At 49.9% G+C, this 12,454-nt stretch overlaps 1 protein-coding gene across 1 annotated transcript in view; it reads right to left on the reverse strand.

Annotated features, from left to right (window-relative positions):
• Positions 1 to 12,454, reverse strand: part of mast1b (microtubule associated serine/threonine kinase 1b) — a gene marked incomplete at both ends in the record, with an annotated part of 40,162 nt that overhangs the window by 9,905 nt on the left and 17,803 nt on the right. The window contains 10 exons of the mRNA XM_084488772.1: positions 252 to 390; positions 730 to 938; positions 1,369 to 1,445; positions 4,052 to 4,119; positions 5,629 to 5,761; positions 7,102 to 7,203; positions 8,321 to 8,530; positions 9,225 to 9,300; positions 9,760 to 9,920; positions 11,385 to 11,457. Coding sequence (XP_084344898.1) covers positions 252 to 390; positions 730 to 938; positions 1,369 to 1,445; positions 4,052 to 4,119; positions 5,629 to 5,761; positions 7,102 to 7,203; positions 8,321 to 8,530; positions 9,225 to 9,300; positions 9,760 to 9,920; positions 11,385 to 11,457 — 1,248 coding nt within the window. The remainder of the gene's footprint in view (positions 1 to 251; positions 391 to 729; positions 939 to 1,368; positions 1,446 to 4,051; positions 4,120 to 5,628; positions 5,762 to 7,101; positions 7,204 to 8,320; positions 8,531 to 9,224; positions 9,301 to 9,759; positions 9,921 to 11,384; positions 11,458 to 12,454) is intronic.

Raw genomic sequence — 12,454 nt, forward strand, 5'->3', positions numbered from 1 at the left:
GAGAGAAATATAAAGCGAGAGAGCGAGAGAAAGAAAATTGAGCGAGACATAGAGAGCGAGAGAGAGAGAGTCAGAGAGAGAGAGAAGGCGAAAGAGAGTCAGAGAGAGAGAGAGAGAGAGAGAAAGAGAAGGAGAGAAAGAGAGAGGGACACAGATAGGAGAGCATGTAGATGTCAGACATTGAACCCTTGGATAAAGGCCTCCTCTAAAGACAGAGAGTAATGTGTTGAAAGGGGGAGACGAGGCCTCACTTGTCAGGCTTGAGGTCCCGGTGCACGATGCCGTAGTTGTGGATGTACTCCAGGGCCAGCACCGTCTCGGCGAAGTACATACGGGCCATCTCCACGGGCAACGCCCCGATGTTCTTCAGCAGGGTGGCACAGTCTCCTCCTACAGGAACACACGCTCCGACCGTCAGGGGGTCACAAAAACACACACACAGACACACAGACACACAGACACACACACACACACAAACAGACACGCACACAGACAGACACGCACACAGACACACAAAACACATAGACAAACACAACCACATAAAAACACACACACACACACACACACACACCCACACACACACACACACACACACACACACACACACACACACACAGACATACACACACAAACACAGACATATACATACACACACACACACACACACACACACACACACACACACACACACACACACACACACACACACACAAACACCCCCCCACCTACCTTCCACGTACTCCATGACCATGCAGAGGTGCCTGCGCGTCTCGAAGGAGCAGAACATGGTGACCACGAAGGGGTTCTCGGCGAACGTCAGGATGTCGCGCTCCACGAAGGCCTGCTGGATCTGGTTCCTCAGGATCAGGTTCTGCTTGTTGATCTTCTTCATGGCAAAGCGCTGCCTCGTCTCCAGGTGGCGCACCAGGTAGACGGCCCTGGGGGAGGGAGAGAGACATGGGGACCATAAGACCCAGAGTCACACACACACACACACACACACACACACACACACAGGTGAGACACACCGGTACACCGCTCTGGGGACGCAGAGGGACATGGGGACCCAGAGTAAGACACACAGGTAAGACACACCCAGGTGAGACACACATGCAGCAGTTTGTGGTTGTTCACAGATTGTAGTTTGTGGTAGATTATTGATTGTTGCAGTTTGTGGTTGTTCACAGATTGTAGTTTGTGGTAGATTATTGATTGTTGCAGTTTGTGGTTGTTCACAGATTGTAGTTTGTGGTAGATTATGGATTGTAGTTTGTGGTTGTTTACAGATTGTAGTTTGTGGTAGTTTATAGGTTGTAGTTTGTTATAGCTAACAGATTGTACTTTGTAGTTAAGAAAGTCTCTGTTCACCCGTATGCTCCGTTGCTGATGAGTTTGATGGTCTGGAAGTCGGCCTCTTCCGGTGGCTTCATGGGACGCATCCTTCCCTGGGGGATCAGATACAAACTCAGATAGGAACTCACACACTATCTCAATGCCACCCTCATACACAAACAAGGACATCTTCTGGCAAAACGCAAACTGCACCACACCAACAAGTCAAGGTTGGTTACATAAAAGAAAAATTATTTTGCATTAACTATTGGGTTTTGAAACAGCAACACCTTCCAATAGTCCAGACCCAAATAATATGACTGCGTCTTTTGTCTGTGGTTGAATAGGACAGTTGTGGTACTTGTCTGAACACAGCCCTTGCAGACAGAAGTGGCTAAAACCCTTATCTCTGCATGAGTCATCCATTATTATGGTGCCAAAGAAGGCAAAATGAAGCAAATCAGCCGAATTAAGAGGATGAACCAAGAGAGTGCCAAACGTTAATGGATGACAGTCAAGCAGCCAGACCCGGCATGGAGAGACCTGGGGCTGTATTCACAAAGCTTTTTATCTTACTGCTAGGAGTGCTAACTCGCGCTAAAACATTTTACGTAGGAGTTTTTTCTTAAAAGTTATTCACAAAGCCGCTGAGACCTACTCATACTAAGGATAAATCACTAAGAGTGAACTAAGAGTAACGCCCCCTAACGCCCCCTTACGTCGATTCTCGTGCATGAGTTTTGAAGCGGTCAGTACAGTGATTGGCTGTTGAGTGCCGGCGGTCTCCGTGAAACTCATTCGCAACTTCCCAAAAACGAGCCCACTAAATCAACGAAAAATAAGGAAATAGCCTAGGCTACAAATGAAGTCCTATCAAACAGTTATGGACAGTGCAGTTAGCAGAATACACGCACGATGACAAGTTTGTGCAGACCACGATAATGACGTTGTATGCACGTTAAAAAGAGAGCCAAAGCAAACAATAAAAATACGTAAATTGCATTATATCAAGGAAGTAATTAAAAGCACCCTGCAAACTATTATCCAATGAGCATATTTCCAGCACTTAAAAGTTTGGGCGTAGCCAGAGATTGTAATTAAGGTGCGCCTGTGAGAGTTTGGGTGGCCTCAAGTTCAGTGATTTACCGGAACGCTGTTAGAATAACTGCTGCAAGTGTCCAGTGGAAGCCAGGGTCCGGAGCGATCGATACGACCATCCTGAAAGCAGCCCTGGCTCTCCACTAAATCACTCCACACTGTACATGGGGGAATGAAATGTATGGATATAATCGCAAAATCCAATAGGGGGGTTTCCTTCACAGCCCCGCTTCTGTGGTAGCGAATGCGTGGACCTAGACCGGTCACTACGCAGTCCTAGTGCAACGCGCACCACTCACCGCGCTCTCTGTCACATTTTGCTTTAAATTGAAAGAAATCGTTGCAATGAATTAACTCTGAAAATATTTAGGTGTGCCAGGACCACGCTTGGGTGTCCCAGGCACACCCATGCACACCTGTGGCTACGTCTCTAAACACTTTAAATATCAGCCCATACCACCGTTCAAGTCCTCCTATCATGATGAATGAAGGAGAAGAGAACGTGAAACGCAAGCGGAAGCCCAACTGGTCCGACTCCCGACTCCTTACTGAGCTGATTATAAACTCAATACAATAAATTATCTTACAATAAATGATTAGATAGTAATCATAAGTAAGAGTAGTTATAGGCCTATTATTTTTTACTTCAAACCATTTATTTTTATTTGAAATAAATAATGATGATTAAAGTGTTGTATTACTATTAATACATGAGACAATTAATGATGGGTTAAGTGATTTATTTATATTTATATATTAAATAATTAAGGATGATTAAAGGTACATTTGTAACATTGCCCCCGTGTGTTTTAACCATCACTGATGGTTGCGATATTCCTAAATCATCATCATTGCAAAGTTGCATTTTCCCTGTTGCTAATTATCAGAGTGTTATTCACTAATTCCACAACAAGTTTGATACCCTCACGATTTTGCTTATATCGCCTTATCAATTCAGTCTTCCACTGTCTCCAAAACATTTAGTCTCGCAGCCATTTTCCGATTCTTTGTGAATAGGTCTTACTGAGTTAGGAGTCCTCTCGAGGACTTTTAAGCTATCCTAGACTTAGGTGCTACTTTTAGGCCTAAAATACTTTTTTTTGCTCTTAGTGAAAAAAGTTAGGAGTCCTAAATTTAAGACTGACACGCCCATTATTTTTTAGGAGTTACTCCTAAATTCGCCACTTATGACCTACTTTTAGCCCTAAGATTCTTTGTGAATACGGCCCCTGATCTGCAGTGTGAAGTATGGAGGGGTGCAGACCTACAGGGCATTCCTACAGGGCATTCGGACCTGACATGTCTTTACAGCAGGTAAAGAAATGCCATTGGGGTTCTTGGTTCAAACCCCAAAGACATGTCATTGCAGCAGGTAGTGACATGCCATTGGGGTTCTGGGTTCTAACCCGAATTACCTGCTGCTCAAGGATGCTTATGTTAAGACCGAGGACATCGGGGTTCGAACCAAGAACCTTTGTGCGGGGGAGTGAAACAGCCGAACCAATAGCCTGTCCGGCACAACTAAAAGCCTTGCTCCGCACCATAAAGGGTGTTTGAGGTAAGCGTGGAGGGGGTAGACCTGACTCTCAGGGGTCTACCATACCATAGGAGGGAGCCTTACCTCGGTGGAGTCGTCTGTTTCCGGCGTGAGGGGGCCTTCGCTGTCGTAGCTCTCCAGGTTCACCATCTCTGAGGAACACACCCAGCATGGGAGGTTAGCCCCCGCCAGACTAGCCAACACATGAAGCAGTGGCGGCTGGTCAATAGAGGGCGCTAGGGCGCCGCCCCTCCGTGAAATATTCACTCGAATATATCTGCCAACTTTGAATAAACTATTATACATACAAAATAAATCAACAAAAATACATCAACAACTGCCAGCAACCATTTAAATGCATCTGAACGTCAATGATGATTGAGTTATTGGTCATTCGAAATAAAGCAGGTCAGGTCAGGGGCGCCGGCCAAGTTGAAGTCAACGTAAGCTCGCAAACTTTTTACTGTCTATCAAGCAGAGACGGCTTTTCGTTGGCGCAAAAAAAATCGCCATTGGGGTGCACCAGTGTGTGCCCCTGGCCAATGGTATGGCTTTTCTGTTTTTTTAATCACCACACGATTGGACAATTCAGCGAATCAATCAAATAGGCTACCTCCCTCAGCAACACTCGCGCAACATAACTACAGCAGAGAAGAGATGGATCGCTAACTAGGAGAGAGTTGTAAAAGCAATTTCCACCCATTTCAGTGGGGGAATTGGACTCCCCAAGCAATGTTATACTTAAAAGGAGCAAGCAAGTTCCATATTAATTTAGTCTTGGCCTGTAGCATATAAACAATATAAAGCAACTGTCCCATATTTCTAACTGCATTTGAAATAGCCATTGAGACACAAAAATGGACGCTATAGGACAGTGATCATGATTTGCTTCAATATCATAATAACAACAATGGGTAAGCTTGTAAGCTTAGGCCCTGCAAGTCAGGATGTAAGCTATGAATCTGAATGAATAGTAGGTAATAGGTAGTGGCCATCTCCAAAATGCACCAGAATACAGGAAATCAAATCTACCAAATTCATTTTTTTCTATTACTGCGCCCCACCAACAATTTTTATCACCAGCCACCACTGACATGAAGCCCTTTAGCACAATGAGACTCAAAAGGTCTCACAGTGTTATACGGTGTGGTTAGACCTCCTCATCATTTCAGATAAACCTCACTATACACATTGGGACAATGAACAGCAGACACACACAGGAGGGATCAGAGGAGTGTGACGGGTGTCGCTAGAAGTTAGCGTGAAAGAATAGCAAAATGTCTTGGATCAAGGTATTTTTTCCTTCCCTTCTCAAAGTGTATGTTAATCGTACTTCTCTTCATGCAACTTAGTAGTCTGGTGTGAACATGACCAGGTATATGATCAAGTTCCCATGTGCATGAGTCAGCTGGAGCCCAAATAAATATTTGATATAATTTTATTTTATGGTTCAAATTCAAATCCAGTTCCTCCATTGGAAACCTTGGCATCACTTACATCCACTGCTCCAACAAACAATCAACTCAGGTAGTCTGAGTGCTTTGACTCTTCTCAGACTGTGGTTCTCAGACTACTCTCAGCCTCCCAGACCCCCTGGAGGGGGGGGGGGGGGGGGGGGGGGGGGTACGGGACTGTGAGGTCTGGAGAAGGGGTGGGCTCACCCTCGATGGGGTCGCGGGTCAGGCCCAGCTGGCTGATGATGTAGCGGGGGATGTCGGTCTTCATCAGGTGGCCCTCCTTGGCATGGTCCTCAGCCGCCTCCAGCAGGTGGTAGAACTCCTCAGGGTTGAACTCCTGGAGGGGGGAGGAGGGGGAGGGGAGGGGAGAGGAGGAGAGAGGAGGGGAGGAGAGGAGGAGGAGAGAGGAGGGGAGGAGAGGAGGAGGAGAGAGGAGGGGAGGAGAGAGGGGGGAGGAGGGAGAGGGGAGAGGGGAGGAGAGGAGGAGGAGAGGGAGGGAAGGAGGCGGGAGGGGAGGAGGAGGGGAGGGAGGAGGAGGAGGGGAGGTGGGAGAGGAGGGGAGGAGGCAGGAGGGGAGGAGGAGGGGAGGCAGGAGGGGAGGGAGGTGGGAGGGGAGGGGAGGAGGAGGAGGGGAGGAGGCAGGAGGGGAGGAGGAGGAGGGGAGGCAGGAGGGGGAGGGAGGTGGGAGGGGAGGGGGAGGAGGAAAACCAGTCAGTTGTGTGAATTTGTGAGGTCCTCACTGCTGAGAGTCAGACACCTCACATTATTCACCTCATTACGGTTGGTTACGGCCGTCACAAAAACCACACATCAATCGCAGGTCAGTTGATCACCGTTGACATGTCGTGCATGAATGCAGTATGACTCATCAAAGGGGGGGGGGGGATGCACATGCACACACACACACACACACACACACACACACACACACACACACACACACACACTCCCATACACACACACACACACACACACACCCTCCCACAAACACCCCCCCCCACACACACACCCCCACAAACACACACCCCCACACACACACACGCACACACACACACACACACACACACACAGGAGTGTTAAACTGACAGCATGGTCATGGTCCAGAGGCCGCTAGACACTCGGGGGAGAGAGGGGGAGACAGAGAGAGAGGTGTGTTGGTCTAGGAATACTGTGGCGAGGCCAGTGGGGGTTTAATCTAAATGCTAATGTAATCCCCCCCCCCCCACCAGAACCACCAGCACCGGCTGCTCGCTGAGATGATGTGCGTTGTCATGGCGAGGTAATCTAGCAGGACGCTTAACAACCTTGCTCTAACGAGGTGGGGCACACACCGTTATCCTTAACGAGGAGTGTTGTTGCCGGGCAGGTGAACAGGTGACTGTGTGTCAGTGGGTTTGCTGTTGGTCGATGTATGCGGGTGAAAATAAACTGACACTGCATAGAAGATACTCATGTAATTCTAAATTCTAAAAATTATATCTCAGGCAACACTGATGTTACACAATAATCTTTATTGTTAATCTGTGTGTGTGTGTGTGTGTGTGTGTGTGTGTGTGTATTTGTGTGTGTGTGTGTGTGTGTGTGTGTGTGTGTGTATCTGTATTTATGTGTTTGTGTATTTATGTGTGTGTGTATGTGTGTGAGTGTGTGTGTGTATGTGTGTGTGTTTCTTCTCACCAGACACTCCAGCAGTCTGGCCGGCCTGGAGATGATGATTAGGAGTTTCTTCACCAGCTCCGTGACGAAGGCCACCTCAGAACTCTCTGATCGATCATACGCCTGGGAGAGAGAGAGAGAGAGAGAGAGAGAGAGAGAGAGAGAGAGAGAGAGAGAGAGAGAGAGAGAGAGAGGAAGAGAGGAGGGCGGTGAGTGCGGAGAACAACACAAGGAGGGAAGAGACAAAAGATACAGAAATGTTATTACTCATTAAAACATTCTGTCTCTAGTCCCCCAAAATAGGATGGATCAGAGAGCAGAACAACAACACACTTAAAACACATTTCCTCAGCATGAGATCAAACTTATATTTATTTCTCATGGAAAACTTGAATCCCTCAGCAGGTCCAACCAATCAAATCAGAGTGAATCTAGGTAATCACAGTCATTTAGCCTGGCGGCTAGGGGCTAGCTGCTAGCTACAGGGAGCCAATTACAGGGCTTTCAGCAGATCTCCATGTGTGAACGAATCACACACACTCACCTAATGATACTGTGGAGAGGCTCAGCGGAAGAGAAAGCCTTTCATTGCCTATCTGGCTTCTACAATAGAACCACAGACTGTAAGGTCTAACACCCGTGGCTCCCATTGGCTGAAACCGGTATGAAGCCTTAGATTTCCCGCTGCAGGCGGCACCACTGCTTGAGATGTTTTGCAACCAGCAGCAGAAAGGATTCATATCTGGTCCATTGGCTGCTTCACATAAGTTGCATATTTCCAAAACTCATCAACATTCATACACACACCGACGGCGGTGTCAGCAAAGCAAGGCGACGGCCAGCTTGTCAGGAGCAGTTAGGGTGAGGTGTCTTGCTCAGGGGCACCTCGACGCTCAGCTAAGAGGAGCCGGGAATTGCACCAGCAACCTTCCAGCTACCAGTCAACCCACTCTACCTCCTGAGCCACTGCCGCCCACACAGAAAATAAGTTAAATGTGGACGCAGCAAAACAAAGAAACAAAGACCTCCTCTCCTCTCTCCTCCTCCCTCCTCCTATTCTCCTCTGCCTCCCCTCCTCTCCTCTTCCTTCCACTCCTCTCTCCTCTCCCCTCCTCTCCTCCCTCCCCTCCTCCTCCCATTCACTAACGAATAACACGATGATACACGTCGATATGAAGCAACCCAACAACAGCAATGACAGCGGCCCACTTTGACCGTTGACCCTTGACCCTTGACCTACGTCGTTGAGCAGCTTCTCCAGGTTCTCTTGGAGCTCGAAGAAGTAGACGGTGGTGATGAGTCCGTCGCGCGCCTTGGCCAGGCAGTCGCGGGCCAGCTCGATGATCTGGTGGTGGATGAAGCTCAGCACGCCGTCGGCCAGCGGCAGCACGCTCTCCGGGGCGAAGGTCACCACGAAGTCCGCCAGGCGGCCCTCCATCTGGGCCGTGGCCTGGAGGGGGAGGGAGGAGAGGGGAGGGGAGGGGGAGGGGGAGAGGGGAGGGGGAGAGGAGGGGCAGGGAGGGGAGGGGGGTGGAGAGGGGAGGGGGAGAGGAGGGGCGGGGAGGGGAGGGGGGTGGAGAGGGGAGGGGGAGAGGAGGAGAGAGGAGACAGGAGAGGAGGAGAGGAGGAGAGGAGAGGGGAGAGGAGGAGGAGGATGAGAGATAAGAGGAGGAGGGAGGATAGAGAGAGAGGAGGAGAGCAAGGGAGGAGGGGAGGGAGAGAGGAGGAGGCAGGAGGGGGGAGGAGAGAGGAGACAGGAGAGGAGGGGAGGAGAGGGGAGAGGAGGATGAGAGATGAGGGGAGAGGAGAGGAGGAGAAAGGGGGGGTGGAGGGGAGGAGGAGAGGAGGGAGAAGCAGGGAGGAGGGGAGGGGAGAGGGGTGGATTGGAGGAGGAAGGGGAGAGGATGAGCGGGGATAGGAGAGGAGAGGAGAGATGGGAGAGGAGGATGGGAGCAGAGAGGGGAGAAGTGGCGGGGAGAGGATGAGAAGAGAGGTGGAGGGGGGAGTAAAGATGATGAGAGGAGGAGCAGAGGGATTGGTTGTTAAAGTGATGAAACAACAGCAGATGGTCCTATCTTGTTGATTTGTAGTGGTAATATTGTAATATCACCTAGGCTGGTTTGGTGTGGGCATTGCTAGCGTACCTTGGGGAACCTCTCCTTGTAGACATGGTTCATCATGACGATCTCATTGTCATAGCAGGACGGAGAGCGTCCCGGACTGAAGGAGATAAGATATTAAACAACGCGGCTTATAACGCGGCTTATTCAACGTGGCTTATTTCCAACTTTGCATCAATCACACGAATACTGTGTAGCCTCAAACAAATGCAGATGTACATAAACCAGTGAGACTAAAGGCTTATTCCCAGCCCTGGAAGACATAAAAACACGAGGAGAAATCACGTCTACCTGATGGTGTGTACACCGTACGGTGGGACTCAACCAGAGGGCGAATGAAAGGGATTGACAGTTATGGCCTCCAGTGATGGCCTGTCTTTTTGAATGTCCTCTGATGTGTGATCTACATGTTTCTATGAACCTGAGGTCTGTCTTTATCTATGCATCTGTCTGTCTGTATGTCTGTCTGTCTAGGAATCATCCGAACGGGTGCTGACACATGACATGTGACACGTTGTTGTCTTCGTCATTGTTGCAATTGCGGTTGTTGACCTCTGACCTGAGGCTGCGGGAGCGTGGACGCATGTGCGGTGAGCTGCGGCCGCCGTCGTCGTCGGTGATGCTCTCCGTGCTGCCGAAGTGCTTGGACAGGAAGCGCAGCTCGTCCATGGTGGGCTGGAAGGGCAGCTGGTGCAGGCGCTCCTGGGACGAACTGGAGGACTGCAGCGGTGGGGGGAGGAGGAGGAGGTGGGGAGGAGAAGGGGGAAGGGGAGGAGAGGAGGGGAAAGGAGAGGATGAGAGGGGAAGAGTGGAGAGGGGAGAGGAGAGGGGAGAGGTGAGAGGATGAGAGGAGAGAGGAGAGGAGAGGGGAGGAGAGGAGAGGAGAGGGGAGAGGAGGAGGGGAGAGAGAGATGAGAGAGGAGAGGGGAGGGGAGAGGAGAGGACAAGGAGAGGAGAGGAGAGGAGGAGAGGGAGAGAGGAGGAGAGGAGAGGAAACAAAAGGTAGAGGAAATATGAGAGTAGACATTTAATGTCGTTGAGGGTCATTTGAAACACTGTTGGTTGTTATAGAGTACACACTGACAGGAGGACACTTGTTTCACTTCTGTTTATCATTACCGTGCCTGTGCATTGTGCGTGTGTGCTTCTTTTGGTGTGTTTGTGTGTGAGTGCGTGTGCATGCTTGCTTGCGTGCGTGCATGCGTGGGGGAGCCCGGGTTGGCAGGGTCACAGCAGGCCCGTACAGTGAAACACAACCTCTTTAAAAACCGATGCCTCCTTCCTCTCCCTGACAGATGAGGTCATAAACAAAGTGCTGAGTGTGATCAGTGTAGCAGCCGGCTCTACGGCCACATCCCAGGGAGGAGGGGGGGTGGGGGGGGGCGGAGCAGGGAGGAGCAGGGTGGAGGGTGAGGCGTCGATACACCCGGTGGAGCGTGGCGGCGGAGCACCGCTAACCAGAACCGGATTGGTCACAGCGACACACCTGGTAAACCTCAGCCCTGCCACTTACGGGCCTAACAGGGGAATCGATCCCCGATCAATAGGTGATCTGCCCCCCGATGAGAGGTGGGATTGGAATGCTCCCCGGGGGGGGGGGGGGTGGCCAGACAGAACGGTGTGGGGGGCCCAGCGTTCTGTCTGCTTTGAGGATCGGCTTCACGATGTCTGAGCCCTCGGCCAGATGTGTTTCTTAACAAAGTCCCCCCCCCCCCCCCACCGCCCGTTCCTCCCCCCCTCCCCAACGTCTCACCCCCTACCCACTGCCCCTGTCTCCCCCGTTCACGTCCTGTCCCATGAGATCAGGGCTGAACCCAGGCTACACGAGACGATGACGTTATGCAATACACAGACAAGCAGAGAGATCACAGAATAAAGGGACAACAGCACTGTGTGTGTGTGTGTGTGTGTGTGTGTGTGTGCGTGTGTGTGTGCGTGTGCATGTGTGTGTGCGTGTGTGTGTGTGCGTGCGTGTATGTGTGTGTGTGCGTGCGTGTGTGCATGACTGTGTTTGTTTCTTAAGTGCAATCTACTGATGAAAGACACCGCCAGGAGCAGACTCAGCTGGTTACTTGCGAGAGGGAGAGCATTCACAAAAGGGCGGGAGACATGCAGGAGTAGAGGTAGAGAGAGACCATCACAGGGCGAGACACATACAGCAGTAGAGGGCGGGAAGGTCTGTACCGTGGAGCTGGGTGTGTTGGTTCCATATCCTGACGAGGGCAGGGAGGCCAGCGACCAGCGGCGACCATCAGCCCTGCAGAGGAAAGAAACACATTTATTAGTGCCTAAGGCCCTGCCTGACACGTTTTCTCCTGTTTACTCCACATATTACCATATAAGGCCCTTCCCGCCTTGTTAACATCCTGTTTCCACCTTATTAGGCCCTTAATGCCATGTTTTACTTCCTGTTTCCCCCCATATTGTACTATATAAGGCCCTTCCCGCCTTGTTAACATCCTGTTTCCACCTTATAAGGCCCTTAATGCCATGTTTACTTCCTGTTTCCCCCCTAATATTATCTCTGACCCCTTTGGCAACAATGGATGGAGTCCAGAGTTAATTAAGCCTCAGACAGATGGAGAGCAACGGAAATATCGGTAGCTCGTAAAACGCCTGATTATAAACGTTCGTCTGCGTGCGGAGCGGCACTGGGGACCGGATATTGGGGCTGGCTGGCGCTCCATAGATTGTAACTGAGAAGTAGAGTGACTAAGGCAGCTTATATAATACACCGCGCAGCACAGTGACTGTCAAGTATCATTTAAACATTAGTCACATACACATACACACACACACACACACACGTGCTTCAACTCCCAAATCGTTGTTTTTATGTTTTAAATGGGGTTAAATGTCTTCTATGATCATCAACATCGTAATCCCTGCCATTTTGTTACTGTTTTTTAAATAAGACATATGAGAGTAAGACACTTAAAAATCACTTAGCTGTATAATCCTTTGTTTGTGAACGTTCTACGATTTATGTACTCCTACTCTTTCTCTTTGACCTCTTTCCAAAGTCAAAAAGCCTTTTCGGAATCTCTGTGGCGACGCGAGAAAGGGACACCGGTGGTTAGGTGTGTGTGGATGTGTGGAGCTCTGTCTGGGCTGCACTCGACGTTGAGACGTGTCTGAGAGAAGGTTTGGCTTCTCGGACACTAATAGTATTATGCCACGGTATGTGGCAGATTTCATATAAAACAGTGTCACAATTACACTCCTACACAACAGCGAGTAAAAGAGTATCAGAG

The sequence above is a fragment of the Micromesistius poutassou genome (assembly GCF_964030765.1).
Source record: "Micromesistius poutassou genome assembly, chromosome: 1".
Lineage (NCBI taxonomy): Eukaryota > Metazoa > Chordata > Actinopteri > Gadiformes > Gadidae > Micromesistius > Micromesistius poutassou.